The sequence below is a fragment of the Centrocercus urophasianus genome, unplaced genomic scaffold (assembly GCF_019232065.1).
Source record: "Centrocercus urophasianus isolate 14NV4802_14NV808 unplaced genomic scaffold, USGS_Curo_1.0 seq_11, whole genome shotgun sequence".
NCBI lineage: Eukaryota > Metazoa > Chordata > Aves > Galliformes > Phasianidae > Centrocercus > Centrocercus urophasianus.
Window position 1 is genome coordinate 48,265,206 of NW_024884253.1, and position 19,583 is coordinate 48,284,788.

A 19,583-nucleotide genomic window follows, 5' to 3' on the forward strand; every position below is an offset into this window, starting at 1 on the left:
CATCGGTGAAACTGTTTTCTTTGAAAGGTGGTGATGATGCATTCTGGTACTTTTTCTATGTGATTCAAATTTTTCAGCATCTTTAAAAAAATACTAATTCTAACTAAAGGAAGAACCAGCTCTTTGTATTTGATATTACACCATTTGTATAAAAGTGTACGGTCATGTTTTTAAGCAGTCACTTAATGAGGAGCATCCTATTTATAGTGAAAGGTTCATTCTATGTAACTTTGATCTCCAATAAAAGGACTACTTGTAGTATTAAACTACACTTCCAGTATTAAATAAACTGTACCCAACGCAAGGTTTGCTGAAATCATGCAACTTGAATTAACCTTTTGCACTTTGGCCACAAAGGAACGAAAAACATACCCCAAGGGATGAAAAGATGATAAAATACTACTGCAAGTGCTTGTAATACTTGGAATGAACTGGTGTAACCACTAACCTTAGCAACCTGACTCCTGAGTTTGCATTTTGAATGGAACTTCAGCAGCCTTTAGTAGCATTTGAAACTTGAAAGTAATTAACTGTTCTTTCAGCATGGCTAAGTAAATGCCTTAGGATGCTCTATAAAAAGTTCCATTTCACGTCTTGGTTCACAAAACAGCCTAATGATTTAAATTGATGCTAAATCATTTTGTGTCAAGTCAGAATGGTTTCCAGGCACAGGCACACTGTCATTGTATGAAGCCATCGTTTCTTACTTCAGGAACTCTGTTTTCAAGGAAGCTGCAATATGTGTTGAACCAAAAGCTGGCATCAGTTTGCCATACATTGCTACTGGCTTGTAACAGTGTTTTCCTTAGTGATCTGAAAAAGTAAACAAGATTCCTTTTGCCTCTGTGCAGTGCATATTTAATCCGTCATTGTCTCTATTCCAGTCAGTCATAATTAGTAGACATCTTTGGAAACATTTCAGATTGTTGCCAACTGTATTGTGTTCTTCTTGATGATAATCAATTAATTTTATTAAGGTGAAAATGTGTAGTGTTTGCAACTTTGTGATGTCATGTTTCAGCAATTGCTAGCAGGTTGCACAGATTAAAGTTTATGTAAAAATATACAGCGCTAATTGGAAATACCACTGTTCTGTGAAGATCATAGGTGATCTTCAGAATACTCAGTGCTCTGTGAGTTTAATGCTTTTTCTGTTAGTGGGGGGAAAAAAAAAAAAAAAAAAAAAAAGAAAGTGGCATCTCTAGGGCAATTAAGTGTTTGTTAAAATAGATGTCTGCTATGTATTGGGAAATATTAGTTCTTATTTCCAGAGTTCCTTTCTCCCCTGCACTTAATTCTTTTATGTTCTTTGCTTTAAGTCTGGCTTCAGAGTTCTTGGGAGAATGATGAAATATATAAATCGTTCTTCTTTTCTGTTTGACTACCTGTAGCTCAACATTTGGGGAAGTGGTTAGCAGAGGAGGATAAATCTGAATCTACAGCTTAGGGAAGACAAATGTTCTGCTTTCATTAAGTATTCTTCATAGCCTTAACGAGGAGGCAGTGTTTGCTGTTAGATATGTTAAGAATATTGGATCAAACACTGCCTTATTTCAACAGCTTGGTTTCATCCTACTTGAATGTATTTAACCATTGGAAAAGGGAATTTTATGCAGATGCGATGCTTGAGACAGCAGAGTAATTCTGTGGTTAATCAGTAGGGAAAAAGTGAATGTGTTATTTAGCTTTAAAAAGAAATGATGCCTGCACATTATTTCTGTAGTCTTAATTTGAAATAAGATGTCCATTATATAATAATTAAAAGAAGTTTTAAAATTTTACTTATAATGTCTTTTGAATGCAGACTGTCTTAAGATCACATGTATGCTTCCTTAGTGAGACAGAATGTTTCTTCTGTGTGTTAGTGGAAATAAGCCATTACATGAAATAGTAGACTTGAGAATTCCCCAAGCTCTCATTTAGAAGCTCTTTCTGCTTAACCAGGATATAGAACTTAAAAAATACTGTATTTATTGTGCTTGCACAGAATTCTGAAGACTGGTTATTGCAGTCCATGAAAAATAATGAAAATAATTAATTTTGTTTTCAGACAGAAGTCACTATTATGTTTAAGAATAGACTAAAATACATATTTTAACTTTAAAATGTTATTTCTGAGTAGGCTTCATATTAAAATCCAGTGATAATTGTATTTTGATAAGGAAACGTGAGGTCAGCTTTCATTTTAAATTGAAAGTTAAAAGATACCATTTAATATCAAATGAATAGGAGAACTCAAAGCACACACAGTATGAAGTTATGCAGCATAGACCATAAGCTTCAGGTTAAAATCTCTAGGTGCTTAAGGAAAAGATTTTGCATATTGCAATTTAAGGAAAACAAGTAAGATAATCTGTAATAACAGTTTCTTTGTAGCTGCATTTTTATGCAGTCTTCAGCTCTAATATAGTATGAAATCCATTGTTTGAATATTTTAGAATCTAGAAAAAAATACCTGTATAATCGCAGCTGCTTTTTGTGACTTACCGTGTTTCAGAGCCACCAGTTCCTATTGCTCCACCTCAGCTGTCCTCAGTTGGTGCAACTTACTTGTGGATACAGTTGAATGCCAATTCTATCAATGGAGACGGACCCATTATTCAAAGGGAAGTTGAGTATCGAACTTCAAGCGGAAGCTGGTATGACATACAACCTGTGGACTCCACGAGCTATAAGATTGGACACCTGGATCCTGACACTGAATATGAGATCAGCGTGTTACTTACAAGACCAGGCGAAGGAGGAACTGGATCTCCCGGGCCAGCTCTCAAAACAAGAACAAAATGTGCTGGTGAGTACTCAGAAGTGATTTGACAGTTGCAAGCATTGCTCTAGAGTTGAAAACAAAGGTTATTTTGCAATCATGTTAAACCAGAACGCTGCAGGAAGTATGACCGAATATTTCTGAGTATAACATCTTAGCTTCTGATAGCCAGGATGAGTTTGAAATAAACCGTCAGTGCCACAGTGTTTTGTGGATCAAATCATACTTGTTTATGCCTTAAAGTAATCAGAGTAGAGTGCTGTAGTGAGCAACTTTTACTATTGGGTATGCAATATTCCACTGAACATTTTTCCTTTCATTATGCTCTGCTCTTGTTGGTGTATGTTTGGGAAGACAGGTTGGCTTCTCTTTATTATTATTTTATATATATATCTCAAGCTTGTAATAGTTTTATTTGTTTTGGATAAAGTTTATTTTTCCTTTTTTCAATGTCAGGTTTATCAAATTTGTAGATAAAGTGGAAAGAGAACCTCTGTAACAGCAAAGGTTATGTCACAGCAGATAAATTTTAGAAGACTGCTTTCTTGAGTGACTGACATCATGTCTTGTCATTAAATAAGATGGTGTGATTTGTTGTGTTGCATAGCAGTCTTGGCTTCTGTTTTGGATGTTATAATTGATAGTGCTGACCTCTGACTTGAGCAAGATACAAAGATGTATTAAATGAAGAAAAAAACAAGGAAAGAGTAGAGGTGATATTAATTTGGGATTCAACTGCTCCAAAGTAATAGAGTAGATTGTGACCTGGATTTTTGTGATTAGTGTTTTTCCCCAGTATTTTGAATCCTCTTTTCTGCTGCTGTAAAATTGATAGGATGTAAAAGTATATGTGGAAGAAATGTGACTGAGCAAATGGTGTTAGCTTATTGATCCCAATGTTTTCAAGAACTGATGGATATTCCTTGTCTTTTAAATGATACTTAGAGAATTTATATGTTTAAGCAGAAATAGTGGTGCATTTCCATGGCATATGGAAGTAAAGTTACTGTTCATAAAGTCACTTGGCAATCTACCTGTGGCTGGATGTCATTTCAGTTGAACTGATTGGTGTGATTCCGGTTATGGAGTAAAAAGTGTCTGCTTTCAGAATCCCAGCTTTGAAGATGCAAGCTTGTATAAGTGCTAACTATATGATATTCTTCATAGTTTCTTTCTTCTTTTAGTTGTTGGAAAGCAGTACTTAATGAAAAATACTAAAGGGAAATACAATACAGCTATCTTTAGTATTTGTCAGACTTTCTTTATTAGACTGAAGTAACAACAGTTTAGTCAAAACTAGGGTATAAAAATTAATTAGAGTACCCTTCAGGAACATTTCTAGGTCGCTATGCTTTCATTATAATGTAAAATTACCTGTCTACACAAGATATGTATATATTTAGTACTGATGTACTGCATGTATTTTAAAATTAAGCCAGTTTTTACACGTATTTTGATTATCTTCTTGTATGATGAGATACTGTAACAAAGGGTGCTGTGCCCATGAGCCTGTTTGCACTAAAAGTGTAGAGATGCTCAGCAGCCAAGCACCCCACAGCTGCTTGCTCCATCACCTCTGCTGCAGAGCAGAAAAACTTAGAATGGGGCAAGAAGACTTGAGGTTTGGCATAAAAACAGTCTGGTGGGTGAAGCAGAAGCTGTGTGTGCAATGGAGGCAAATGAGATATTTATTCAGTATTTCACATCAGCAGTCACATACTTAGGTACTTTCTGGGGAAAAAAAAGGGGGGAGAGGGGAGTTGGTGCTTGGCCCTTTTAATGGTTACTTGGGAAAACAAACTGCATAATCCCATATGGACATCCTCCCTTCCTCCTCCTTTCATGGAACTTTTGTTGCTAACTATGACATCATATAGCATGGGTTTTTTGATTTAGGTCAACTGCTCCAGCTATGTCCCCTCCTGCCCACCCACAGCCTATGTGCTGCAGGGGAGACATGGGAAAAAATAGAAAGCCTGAAGGCCAGGCAGGCAAACTAGCTCCATCCCAGTGGGACCCAGAACAGAGAAAGAAATCCAGAATTTTAGCTGTATTTAAGAGCATCATATGCTTTCTATTCACTGTAGTGCTACATACTGTTGAGTATTAAAACATGCATTCAGCCTCATAAAAACAATATGTACTGGAGGTATTTTATTACCTGGTAAAGTCTTGTAATACATCAGCATTTTTTGTGTTTTCATTAACCCAAACAGTAGCCCTCTTAAATTAAAAGCAGAAAGCAATGTCTGACTGGAAAATTTAAATTGGAAGATGGTATTAAAACGGTCTGTACAAATTGGCTTTTTTATAGCAGAAGATACTGCTTTGAAGGTGTAGTGGTTATTGGTTAACTGTTAGCAAGTGACATGCTAATAACTGGCCCGAGGGGTTAAAAAGAGATGCTGATAAACTAATGAAGGTATAATTAAGCTGGGTAGGAGTAAAATAATGCCAGTCTCCAAAGCATACCATAGAATTAATAAAACGGGAGTCTTTAAGAGAAGAGTCATTGCACCTTTTTAATTACTGCGATAATTGTATGCTGCTTGTCTGTTCCCCAGGGGTCTAGTGAACCACTCTGAGACTTGAAGCAGTATGCAAGACGTTCAATAATCTTAATAGTTCTCCAAAGCATTTGAAACATGTTTTCATTTTAGCAAAATGAGATTTCAGAGCTTGTAATAGACAAGTCCTATCTGTAACTTTAGTAAATAAAAGCATTGATAATTAGAATGCAAAGAAAATGAAGAAAAACCATCTCCCCAGATTTGCCTGCATTGCCCTCAGTGGAACAGTTATGTACTTTCTGAAGTGCTTTTCTTCTTTCTGATAAAAAGTAATATAAATGTAAGCGCTCTTTCGGTATAATGTTCAGGAGGACTGAGGAATTACATTCGTATCGGATTTAGATTTAACCTGGAATGTGGAGTGCAAGTTTGAAAAAAAGGGGGTTAATTGCTTTTTCATCATTGCAAACTATGTTTGAATGAGACTTAAAAAAAAAAAAAAAAAAAAAAAAAAAAAAAAGTTTGCTTTTTTTCATCCCCCTACCCACCTCCCCTAGATACAGGGTCTGAAACCAAGGTATCTCCTAGTTGCCTGGATTTTTAATCGCTGTGTTCAAAGCTCCCACTTTCCACAGTTTTCTCATATGGTGTTATGAACCTAGAAGAGTAATGCTATTCAAAAAAAAAAAAAAAAAAAAAAAAGTGGAAAATATGCAGGGAGAAGATAGGAAGAGGGGGAAAAAAAATCAGGAATTCGTGAGAGAACATTGCCGTTACACTGTGTATCTCTTAATTACTCTGATATGCATTTTCACTCTTGTATTTTTGTAAAATGATAATTAAAAAATAGTAGACTCCAGTTAGAGCTTTTCACACTTCAGACTCTATTATGTGATGAATCAGTCTGCTAGCTCAGTATCAGACTCTCAGCGCCTTTCACTGCTGCAGAGACCATGCTCACCCACCATTGAAAGCAGTTAAATGGCTGCACAAATGTTTGAACTGAGGATATTACTACCCTGTATCTAAGTGCAGAGCCGACAGTTGCTCTGCTACATGGGATATAGTAAGTTTGATAATCTGAAAGCCATTAGTTAGCAATTTAAAAATAAAAGCTGTTATTCATTACTGTAATATGTTGTGAATCCTCATATGTCTGAAAAAATACACAGACAAAGCCACTCTGCATCTGACCCTAAATCAGTGGAACCACCCATAAGGTGGTGGTAGAGCATGGTGAGATACTGGAGCAGGTTGCCCAGTGAGGCTGTGGATGCCCCCTCCGTGGAAGCATCCAAAGCCAGGCTGGATGGGATTTTGAGCAACCTGGTCTAGAGGGAGGTGGCCCTGCCTATAGCAGAGGGGTTGGAACTAGGTGATCTTAAAGATCCCTTCCCACCCAAACCATTTCATGGATCCTATGATTCAATGATAATATAGCAGCAATGTAAAAGATTAATAAGATAAAATGTGTTTTGTACCTTCTTCTTCCTTGGAAGTGTTCAGGATGTGTTTAGATGAACTAAGGGACAGGTTTTAGTGGGGAAACATTGGTGGTAGGTGGATGGCTGGACTGGATGATCTTGAAGGTCTTTTCCAACCCTGGTGATTCTATGATTCATTTCTATATCAACAATTCCATGGGTAGAATTATTTATTTCTGAGTTTTGCAACATGCACTGCTTGATGAAAGGCTTGGTCAAGTTTGTGTCCTGTACTTTGAAGGCGAAGCAGTGCCAAATGAAAACAGCCTTCTGGTAGATCTGGAAAAAATTCACTATGGCATATTTTTATGCAGCTTTACTTACTAAGTGATGAATTGTTGGGCTGGACCATTTCTTGAATGCTGGTAAACAGATGCAGAAAAAAGAAAAAAAAAAAAAAAAAAAAAAAAAAAGCCCTCTTCCTAAGGGAAGGAGTTTTTTTTAAGACCTCTTAGGGAAAACTGACGCTTTTTTTTTTTTTTTTTCATCAGTTATGTTTCTTTTTTTCTCTGTGGTATTGTACAGTAGTCCTAAAAATGAGCATCGTTTTCTTTCCTGAACCAGAAAACTCTAGTAGAGTTTAAGGAAAGGGCAATAATAATAGTAAGCTGCTGTGAAAGAAATTTCTGATGGACTACCCTCAAATCTCTAAATTATGTTTAGCAGTCAGAACTCTACTTCACTGTGTTTGGAAATACTTGGAAAAGCAATTGCTGTCCGTGTAATCATTGATTTTCCAGGCATAGAATTCACACATGCTCAATGTGTACAAGAAGTAACAGGAATATTTTGATTTAACATTGTTCTTTTTGCTGTCTTTTGTTGTCTCTTTTACCTTCTCACCTGAGCTTGTCAGAAGGAAAGCTGTTACTCCCAGTTCTCTTGAGCTCTTCAATCACTGCTGCAGGTTAGGTGTAAACTGTTACTCCTAGAAGACTTGTTATGTCTGGAAGAACAGAGCAGAGGAACTCCTTTAACTCTTGCTTCTAAATATTATGGTTTGTTTTGTTTTGGTTTGGTTTTTTTTGCCTTATTGCTTTGGCTCCAGAGGAGGACTTTCCTTTCTGTGGGAGCCAAGGTTTATTCCCTTCTTCTGTGCTGCCCCTGCTGCCATCATGCTTCCCATGGCATGGTGAAACCGTCTCCTTGTGCTGAAGTGCTCAGTGATGGAATGAGTCTTCTCTCCGATCAATGAAGAGCTCATCTCCTCTTATCAGACCCTGAGAATTATCAGTCATGGCCTGAAAAAAGCAATCTTATTTTTACTTGAGAACATTAAGTTCCCTGTTTTTCTCCTTTTCATTGCTAAAAGGAGAACATAACTTAGGAGCATATAAGGTTTGACGCCTATTAGTAACACTACGGGTAATACAGTGTTTGCATAGACAGCATAGGTTCAATGTTGAAAGCTTGATCCAAAGGCAGTGTGCAAACTGTCAGTTTCCCCCTAGCCCCGTACTTCAGGGAACAATTTATACATTACTTTTCTATCATACACTCCCTGACTGCATCAGGTTGAAACAGCCAAAAATATCTTTAATCCAAGCACTACAGTCTGACAACTGTCTCGAACCTGCCAGCAAATTCTACAAGCTCTTCCACACAGATCTGCTAGATAGTACTCTGTGACACCCCATTTTTCCAGCCCAGTGGGAAGAAGCAGTTCCATGTCCTACAAGATGGATGGTCCTCAAATCCTAAAGTATGAGATTCTGAATACTCAGTCATTTTAGTAGTTGATCTTCCCCATCTTCTATCTTCATATCTTACTCCCATTTTTGTCATTAATTTTGTATTTAGTCTCTTCATTTGTCAGTGTTATTGCACTGGCCTGTCTTGAATCTTAGTGGTACTTAGTGCTTATTTCCATGCCCTTCCCCTTTGCATATCACTACTTGGAAAGTTGAGTTTCTTCCTAAGGAAAGTTTCACGAGGTTGAAATGGGGGCTGCCTTTTGCAGTCTTTGCATGTTTCTTTGAATCTTTTGAGCTTTTTGTTTCAACAGAAGAGGAAGGATCTTTGTATCACTGGGAATTAAATTGCCCCTTTGTATTCACGTATGTTCAGGGATGGCCTGTGAGCAAGCTCAGTTGTTGTTTTTTTTCTGACATACAATGAAGTCTTAAGATTGCTTGGTTTTATGGTCGTGAGAGAATCAACTGGAAGTTACGCTGCGAGTACTTCTCTACAAAAATTAGCTGCTTCCTTAGAGTTATGTATCAAGGTTGTACAATGTGTTATATCTTAGCAAGTCCTCAGGATGTGGGCACCTGAACTCTGAGGAGGAGGGTAGAAGATAGTGTCCCTTGTTATCTCCCAAGGAAAGGTTCAATTATTTCTAAAGTCATAATTCCAAACCTGATTCTATAATAAATTTTAGCAAGAAGTTGTGTTGATTTATCGTAACAAATTTCACATTTATCTTCCATTTCTTCAATTTTTTCTTATTACAAAGTTAAATTACCTTTTTCTATTGTTTCCTAGTAGAAAAGAAATTTGAAATGAAGGATAGCTACTGTATCATCCTTTTTTAAATTCCTTTCTGATATACAAATGACTGCCCTATGAGTTCTCTTTAGAAAGGTAAAAGCTAGTATTTAATTTTCTGCAATGTAGGAGGAGGAATCAGTTTTTGGATTTTGAGAAGAAAAGCTGATAAATTTTATCTGAATTCCATGAAAATATTAACTACTTGAATGTATGTTCATGTCTCTGTGTCAGTAGTCCCTTAGCATTTCTTTGAAAGGTCCCTAATAAAAAGACAAGAATTTGTCCAACTTTGCCTACTGTAAGAGAGTTCTCCTTTGACAGCCACTTGCCTGGAAACAAACATGCAAGTTGTTCCTTACTGAGCTGATTTCTCTTTTTGTCTTAAAGAGCAGCTTTCCCCTTGTGTTATTGGAGATTTTGGTAAAAAAAAAAAAATAAATAAAAATAAAAAAAAATCCAGATTCTTCCCATAAAAAATCAATTTTAATCCAGTTCTCGTCTTTGCCTCAGTGTAAAATTACCCTCTGAGAGTCCTTTAAATACATAAAAGCAAACAAACTTCTGTGAACTACAGCAAGTGCACCTGCATCAAGAGGCACTCCTATTTTTGGAAAGGACAAGGAGGACCCAGGGAACTGCATTCCAGTCAGTCTCACCTTGATTCTTGGGAAGTGGATGGAGCAGCTACTCCTGAAAATTAATTCCAAGCACACAAAGATAAAATGTGATTGGCAGAAGTCAGTATGGATTCATATAGGGAAATTAGTGCTTGATGAATCTAATTGCCTTCTGTGATGGGTAGATGAGGAGAGAACAGAGGATATTGTCTACCTTTTCTTCCAAATGATTTTTAGCACAGCCAGCCTCCCTTAAATTCCTCTTGGAGGATTTGTTGATGCATACACTGGATGGGCAGACAGAGAGGTAGATTGAAAACTGGCTGAATTACTGGGTCCAGAGGGTGTTGATCAGTGACATGCAGTGTAGTTGGAGGCCAGTAAATAGCAGAATACTCCAGGGGTTTATACTTGGTCCAGTTCTGTTTAACATTTCCATTAAAGATCTGAACAGTGAGGCAACCTGCAGCACACCCTCAGCAACTCTGCAGACAATACAAAACTGGGAGGAGTGGCTGATGCACCAGAGGGTTGTGCTGCCATCCAGAGGAACCTAGACAGGCTGGAGAAATAGCTTGGTAGGAATCTCATGAGGTTCAATGAGGGAAAGTGCCAAGTACTGCACCTGGCTGGGGAGGAACTGTCTCAGGCTTCAATATAAGCTGGGACTGGCTGGCTTGAGAGCAGTGTAACAGGAAAAGCCCTGGTGAAAACCAAGTTGAACATGGAAAAGCAGTGTACCCTTGCTGCTAATGATGTCCTGGGCTTCATTAGGAAGAGCATTGCCAGCAAATCAAGAGAGGTGATCTTTCTTCTCTACTCCGCAGTGGTGAGACCATGCTTGGAGTGCTGTGTCCAGTCCCGGACTCCATCAATACCTAGGCTTCCAAACCCAACATTCAGTGATATTGTGTTTCTGTCTAACTCCAGGAAAAGAAGCTGCCATCATGATGTCTATTAAATTCCCCTGGACTCTGCTTTCTCAAGCAGGGATGTACCACAAGAGCTATGCTGTGTTCCTGTTTCTACCCAACTCTGTTATGAGCAGTGAGGTGCAGCGTGATGGAAATCCTTTTATCAGAGAGCCTTCAGTTCTGCTACATCACATTAGTTCAATTTTGTGTTTACAAGTGATAGGGAACAATACACATTTCCTTTTAGAAAGTAAGATGTTATCAGGGTGCCCTTTCATCCCAAAAGGATCTTTCCTTTGCAGGGCTGGTCCCAGGTCAGTTTTTCTGTTCAGTGAATCTACTGCTTGTCTTCATGAACATATTTTGTAAGATCAGCAAGCAAGCTAGCCAGCTGATGCTATGTAGAAATTACTAATTCCTGCCCTTCTGTGTCTTCATCAGTCTCTAAGTACACGTATTCCCTTCGTTTGCAGCATTGAGAGATCTTGTTGAAGAAATACATCATTTTTCCTTCCCACCTTGAAGAGAGGTGCACTGGTAGGAAGAGGACAAGAAAATTCCCAAATAGACCTGGGTCTGTTGATTCTCTCCGCAACAGATACCGGAGTGCAGTAGGAGACAGATAAATTCTAGTGATGGTAAAGGAAAGAGTATGAAACCTAACTGTCAGCTCAGTTTGTTTTGAGGAGCTGCTCACTACAATGCGGAAGAGCACTTAGGTTTTATTTTCCTTAGAATTATATCTGGTTTGGTATAGGGGTAGAAACTGGGTGCTTATAAATGAAGTGTCAAATGTCTTGAAAAGCAGTCAAATAAATGGAGACTTACTTCCTCACTTTGTTAAATTCCCATTTCAAAACATTTGCAGAGGAAGAAATTAACCTGCTCTTTCAGACAAATGAACCTTCACCATCTTATAGCAAACCTGAGGGGCAAAATTATTAATTTCACTTCTGACAAGTAGAGAGAATGTGAAGAAAACATAATGACCCTTGAGAGAAAGTAGATAATATGATTTCTACTGTGACATAGCTCCATCTCCAGATTTGTTGCAGTCTCTTATTAATTATAAGAAGTTTAAAAAAAGAAACAAAACAAACAAGCAAAAAAAAAAAAAAAAAACCATACTCAAAAAGATTTTATTCAGCTTTGATTCAAGAAGTCATGGCTGCCCAGAGAAGCTGTGGTGCCCCATCCCTGTGGGCACTGAAGACCAGGTTGGATGGAACCCTGGGCAGCTGAGCTGCTGAGTGGCAGCCCTGCCCATGGCACAGGGTGGGACTGGGTGGGCTTTGAAATCCCTTCCTACCCAAAACATTCTATGGTTCTATGATGAATCCAGTTCTCCTTTATTTATATGTATAAACATATAATCTCTACGATCAAGTGAGGATTTAGTCTCTGAGATCTCTAGCATTGCAAAAGATTTTGCCATATAACAAGGCTGGGGTGATTCTGCTAAACTGCTTCTCTGTACACTATGCATTCTGTCACACATGCACTATGTATTCTGTCCTCTTTCCTGTACGTGAGTATGCAACAACAAAGTAAGTTTTCAGCATATCTTTTTTGAAGCACAAAGAGCTCAGGCTCTTTTTGTTAGATGTCCTTTTTTTGCTTAGATGGGACAGTGCGATTTGCATTAAATTGGCTGTTTGGAAAGCATAACCAAAAGAGCTGTTATGTAGATTTATTCCCTGGGTCCTCTGGGATAAGTGATGTATTCATTTTCAGATGCTAAAAGAAGGCTGCGACCTGCCACCTTTGCAGGGTGGCAATGATGACAGTGCAGTACCGCGCCACTACCACTGCCAGAAGCCCCAGTGTGATGGGGTGTTCTAGAAATGCTGCGTTAACTCCCCAAGCTCTTTTCTGCAATGTACGCTCTGGTAATGAAGAAAATCTCCATTAATCTGAATTTTTCAGAAATATGGGAACCAGGTTTATCATAGCCTTCAAGGAATCCAAGTGGCATATTATATGATGCTGAGATAGCTGTTGTGCGTCTTGATCAGTGTGTGATAGAACTAGGCGTGTTATGAAGGAGAGATGGCAAAAGTTGGTGACCTCATACTGTAATGGTTGTGGAGGCTGTAGCAAAGAAAAAAAAGTACTTTCATTTTAACACTAACTTAACATTTTAACTTGGCAGTCAAATATGCAGAGAAGTAAACATAATATTTGTTTAGACAGAAGCCTACGTATTTAAGCTTTACTGAGTGTCGTTGGCTATTTACCTTCTGAGCTGGGTTAAATTTCACTATGAAGGTTTTGCTTTTCTTTGCTGCATTTATCATGAAGAACACTCTGTTTCAGCTGAAACAGCATTAATACTACAACATGGTTTGATTGTTGCTAGGTGATGGGACCACACCTGGGGTTAGGCTGGGGTGCTTGGCAGGGTGGGGCCAGCAAGTGAGCCAGAATTGGGCTGGGGGTCTTTCCGTACTAACTGACACCACACAGAAGTGTATAAAGCTATGGGAGTTGGTGGGGACTGGTTCCTGCTTGAGGGCTGCTGTGCGTCGGTTGGGGTAGGGATGAGTCCTTGCAGTGCTGTTGGGCTGTCTTAGTTGTGGGTCTGTTGGTGGTGAGTAATCGCATTGCAGCTATGTATTTTGTTATCGTTACATTTCAGTTTCCATTTTTCTCCTTTGTTTTAGTAAATCGCTTTTATCTTAACCCATGAGTTCTATTTTGTTTCTGGTTCACTGTTTCATCCCTCCTGGGAGGTGGTGAATGAATGGCCATGTGTTGCTGAGTTACTGCTAGGTTACACCGCAACGGTGAACTTCTACATCATCCATTCTGGGAGATAGGAAAGTAACATACCTCAAAGATAGTGGATATCTAAGTTAAGAAGCATTTGCCCACTAAATATTGCCCCTTTATTCTGGTGGTCCCATTTTCCTTGGTCTCCCATGTCCACATGAAATGCCTGTAAGTAGCACCCAACTAACCAGAAATCTGCTGTCAATTGGCATATTTCAAGTGAGCCTTCTGCTTGCCTTCCCTGAGCCTCCTAACTCAGTGTTCTAATTCATCTCTCAACTTTTGCAATTAAATTCTAGCTGGACAATGTCAAATTGATCTAAATTCAGAAGTCACTTAGTTCTAATTTGGTGGTGGTTTTGAAGAGTATTTTGTTGCAAGTCAATGAACAAGGAGGCATGCTACTGTATTTCATAGAATCACGGAGTTGTTACTGTTGGAGACCACTGAGATCAAGTTCTACCATCAGCCCATCACCACCATGCCCTCTGTGTCCCTCAGTGCCACATCCACACATTTCTTGAACACCTTCAGAAATGGTGACTCCATCATCACCCTGGGCAGCCTGTGCCAGTGCTTCACCACCCTTTCTGAGAAGAAATTTTTTCTAATACCCAATTTGAATGTCCCTTGGCACAACTTAAGGCCATTCCTTCTTGTTCTTTCACTGTTACTTGAGAGAAGAGACTGACCCTCACCTCACTGCAGCCTCCTTTCAGAGAGTTATAGAGTGTGAATTTCATTATTTTAAAGCTCATCTTTTTATCTGGCTGTCAGTCTGCATGATGCCTTGCCCAGCAGCTTTCGCTGATTGGAACAGCATAGAACTGCACAATTCTGTTAGAGAATAAAAGCACAAAACATCCAGGAATCAGGTGGGAACACTGAGTCCTAGAAGTTCTGAACCTTTTTGTCTTTGCAGAAGAATTACTTACAAAAAGGGAAACGTAAAAGTTGGCAACATGAGTGGTGTGTTAATTCTACCATGCTTTTAAAAAAAATGAATTGTGACACCGCTTGTGTGCTTTTGTTTTTTTGGTTTTTTTTTCCAGTGATTGGGTAGCATTTTGTTTGTTTTTACGTACAAATATAGAATTGTTACACACAGAATTCGGTCAAACTTTATGAAGGTCTCTAGGAAAAATAGATGATGCTGTCTCTTCTCTTACAATGTTTTTCTGACAAATAATGGTTATATAATAATGGTTTTTCTCATCAGGCTGCTAGGCCACTGCAGTGTTGTAGAGAGGTAATTCTGTCCTGAAGTGCAGTGATCTCTTCTGGTCAGCAAATGTGCATCACATTTCTGTTAAAATTGCAGAGGAGGAAAGCCAAGAAATTTCAAAGGATGCCAGACCTGCATTTTGCATATTTTTAGAAGAGATTTGCTTTTTTTTTCGATTTTTTTTTTTTTGCGGGGCCCGGGGGCGGTGGTAAATTCATCTAATTATTGCTGAGTGTGTTGGTTATGTAAGGAGGAACATTCATGAGGAACAGAGATTCTTCCAAATTCCTTTGTAGGCAACATAAGTTTGAGGGAGGAAAGTTGCTATATACTATTTTCTATTACTCTGGGCCTTTATGACTAGATGGATTCTCACCCAAAGAAATTAAAACACTTAACTGCAAAGATACTGAGCAAGCAAATGCTTACTTAAATATCTGAAAGGAAATAAGGTACAAAATGGAGAAATGCAGTAGGCAACATTAATGTAAAGTACTGTGTTAATAAAATGGAAATTAAATTGGGACTGCCAATGAAGTTATGATTTAGTGCTCTTGCATTCTCATGCTTCTGTTCTTCCATCCACGTGATGATTTTTTTTCAGAATGAGAAGTATGTTCAACCATCTAAAATAGTTATAAAGCCTCTATTTTAAAATTTTAGTCCAAATATATCTATTTACCTGTTCTTCAGTGTTCACATTCATTTCAGTGTTCACATTCATTTGAGCATCCTTTTTATTATCTTAAATATACTTCAAAGTTTCCTTTCATTTACTTCATACTTCCCGATTCACTTAAGCTCAATCCAGTGCCTTGCAAGGAAAGAAAGATTATTTTCTTTTCTGAAAGCAGAAGTTCATCTCTTAGCTCATGATTCATAACTATCCAATCACTCTCTGAAGGTGTTTTGGTCCAGAAATTTTGCTGTGGAAAATGATTTTTAGAGTGGACTGTAATCTTTTAGTATTATCCATATGAGAAAATGTGTTTAAAGTAAAAAAGCAATACTAAGTGTTCACTCAGAAAAATCTTTCAATTTCTAGACATTTCTGTTACTTTGCAAACAAAACTCAAACTGCCTGTCAGTTGCTATTTGTTTTGACTGTTGTTGCAGATATTTTTGTTTGCAATTAGCTTTAAAAAAAAAATGTAAAATTCTTTTTCAATAATTTAGTTAATTACTGTTGTACAGTGTTGAATTAGAGAGGATGACCTGATGTGTAACTGGCATGTTTGGCCAAGTAAATGAAAAATATAACTCTTAATGGCCTTAGCATAATTACACATGACTTCAGAATGACAACTGGCAAAGAAATTGTACTATAATTAAATTTCCATTATAAAAGTTTCATCTTTTTTTTTTTTTTTCCTTTTTTTTTGTCTGACGTGTAAAGCTAGATTGTGAAGAGTATTCATTTATAAGAGGAAGAATTAGAGAGCTATAATTTATAATTCAGGATAATCAATGAAAGCATTTCTTTTGTCAAGGAACCTTTCACTGATAAATAGCATTACATTGTTACTTATTCTAAAAAGAAATTAAAATTCTTTGCTTATTTATTTAATTTACTGCAAAAGGAGATGAAATATTCTGGTGGTTGAATGGAGTCTTGCTGTAATTCAGAATATTATGTAGATAGGGTTCCCCAGTCTGTTTCTTTTTCTTTATTAACATTAACCTTGTCTCAGTCTAAATCTAAGGCTCTTTGGAAAAACTTGGATATTAATAATAATAACAATCTTAGCAAGGTTTAATCTTGAACAGAATTGTTTTTAATGCAAAGGGTGATCGTGTATCATTTTTACAAACTTTCTGATTATTGACTGTGATGGACCCTTTGCTCTGTGATGTGGGGTTTCGGTCCCCTATTCCTTCCTACGTAATCTTTCAAGGGGAGCTTCTGTAAATATTATTTTTAAGTTGTATCACTGGGTTTTCTAAGACCACTGCAAAGCTCGGAATCACCGATTTAACTAACAGATGCTTGATCCTTCCATGCACTCATTTAAACTCCATGATTACTGGGGTATTCTGTATGCTTTATTGTTACCTCTGCAATTAAGCTTAAGGCTACTCATCGTACACTAATTCTTCATACTGTACTATCTGTTTATTATTTCAACAAAGCATGTATGTCAGTATTCATGAAATATGATCCTTACTTACCCAGATAATTCAGACTATTGACCAAGCAAGAATGTCTTTGGCTTTATGTATATGTTCAAACCATGTATCTGTTTTTGCTTTATTAACATCACAGAATAGTCTGGTGTGTATTATCCTAAATTAATTTATTTTATTCTGTTTTGTAGTGACACGCTCTGCTAAACTATTAATGTACAGTGTTTTACTGGGTACTTTGCAACAACTGACTTGAAAATAATTTATTTTCGTAAGGTTTATTTTCAAAGACTGTCTACTAAAATTCGGAGTGATCTTTACTTCTGTGTGTACAACCACCTTACTGTTTGGCTTTTTCACTTGCAGATGACTGCTTATGAAAATAGTCAACGTTAATATCTAAAAATGTCAGAAAAGTAGCGTTCTACATTCATTTCCATGCTCTGCGGTAGCTGCTTCCTGGACATTACTGCAAATTTCCAGGCCAGTTTGGTTATTTATTTCTTCTAGCTTGGGCTGCAGGCCTTAGTATCAACTGACTGATTGTTAGAACTACACAGTTTGCCATTAGATAATGCCTTAAGGTTTCATTCTCCGTTTGGAGTATTATAGGAATTATAGCTCTCCAGCGGATCTGACTAGAGTTTTCTCTTAAAATAAATGAGGTTGGCTGTCTTCTGTTACGGATAAATGGCATGGCCCTAGATGGTTTCCCCATCTCTCTAAGAATTCCAGTCTAACATCTGTTGATTTGACACTCATTGCTGAAATGGAAAAGCAGCACTGCTTTCTGCCTTTGCAGTGTCTTAAAGGTGCATAAAGAGGAAAAAAGCAGCACTCAGAGAATTCTATGAATATGAATACATTGCAGATCAGCATAAACTTTTAAGTATTTCTTCATTGGGAATAGCATAGTCTCTTGATCATGATGTGGTTCATCTGTAAATGTGTGGAAATGTGGAACTGATTGGAGCAAATCTTTATAAAGTTCTTGGATCATACATTTATGTATGACGTAATTATTTCTCAGACTGACAAGTCATAAGTCTAGGTTTATCTTTATGAGCACAAGAATTTTTTTTCCCTGCCGCATTTGCTTTTGGCACCAAATAGATATGTGGAGCTGCTAATTGATGGTGGAAAACATAATCTCTTTCTCAGAAAAAATGAATTACATTTGGTAAACTTTTCCAGTCCATTGAAAGAGGAACAAGTAGTTATTTCAATCCAAACTGTTAGTATTTGGCAGAGTTATGCAAACAGCTGATAATTAAATTTTTGTGATAACTGAACTATATGCGTTACTGTTTGCAAGAGTGTACTTCCTCATGCAATTTTTCATGCAAAAAGGCCAGTTTTAAGGTTACCAGGTTAATTGAGAAATTTTTTAGTAGCTTTAACGTGAAATGAATCATAGAATCAACAAGATTGGAAAAGACCTCCTAATCATGTAGTCCAGCTGTCCACCTAGCACTAGTATTTCTACACTAAACCTCATCCCTTAGTACCACATCTAAATGTTTCGTATCTAAAATAAAATGTATTGAATATAATTTCTAGTGGTAGTGAATAACTTTGATTCTATTCAATGTGTGTGTGTGTGTGTGTGTGTGTATGTGTGTGTTGTGTGTGTGTGTGTATATATATATATATAAAATACATGCTACTCAGGTACTCTTTGTAAAGGAACTTAGAGATGTTACCTGCCTTGGATCGCATACAATTTATCATATATTCAAATCAGCTCTCTTTGAGCAATTTTGTCACGCTGTAGTAAAAGTATAGGGCATGTGCTGTAGAAGAGAAACGATTTTTGCTGATTTTCAGATTTAAGTTTTCATGGACTGCAAAAATTACACATTTTCCTGTTGGGAAAAAAAAGGCTTCAGCAGAGTTGCAGCTCTATTATATATCAAAATGATGTCTCGAATCACTTTTCCCAGTGAAAAGCATTAGCTGAAATATACTGCAGCTCAGCACTGCTCTAGAATGAGACAGCCTGCAGGAAGATACAGAAGCTGTCGTGGGTCAGTACACCTTTACCTGCTCAGAACTTGACTTGCAAGAGCTGACACTGCAGCCTTATCCTAACATCATACAGAGAAACAGAAAAGGTGAAAAGCCAGAATAGCTTCTTCTGATTGGTGGGTGGACAGAACTAAGTATGCAATCAGACTCATATTGAAGAGAGAAGGGAATGCTCACTTCTGCTAGAATCTCTCTGGATGGGGATCGGGAGGCACTGAATCTTTGGCTTTGGCAGGTTACAGTTTTGCTTTGTCTGAAGCTCATTAATCCAGTCCAACTTGGGCCCACATTATTGGTGATGTACAAAGTTTTCTTTTTGCTTGCATCTTTGGAGAAAATGTGGTTCCTTCTCCTCCTTAACTTCCTGCTTTATTCATCGTGTTTGACAGCAGTATTGGGCAGTATTTCTTGTATAGACAATTTTACGCAGTAGATTATGTAGTCCTCAAAAGCACAGTTGATTAAAAAATTATTCAGATAACATTTTTTTTAACCTAATAATGATCTATTGCTGAAAAATAAATTGTTAGCTATTTATTAGGAGCAATCAGAGAAGTGAAGTGGAAATGTTTGTTTTCAAGAAATTAATAAGTAATCTGATTCTGCCGTCTAAATGTACTGCCATCATGCTGTTATTTCAAGTAATTTTATTTTG

The 19,583-nt window shown here is 37.5% G+C and overlaps 1 protein-coding gene across 12 annotated transcripts in view; it reads left to right on the forward strand.

Moving 5' to 3' along the window:
• Positions 1-19,583, forward strand: part of PTPRM (protein tyrosine phosphatase receptor type M) — a 451,289-nt gene that overhangs the window by 179,957 nt on the left and 251,749 nt on the right. For all 12 annotated transcript variants that reach the window (XM_042839780.1, XM_042839781.1, XM_042839783.1 and 9 more), the window contains one exon: positions 2,498-2,791. In XM_042839780.1, coding sequence (XP_042695714.1) covers positions 2,498-2,791 — 294 coding nt within the window. The remainder of the gene's footprint in view (positions 1-2,497; positions 2,792-19,583) is intronic.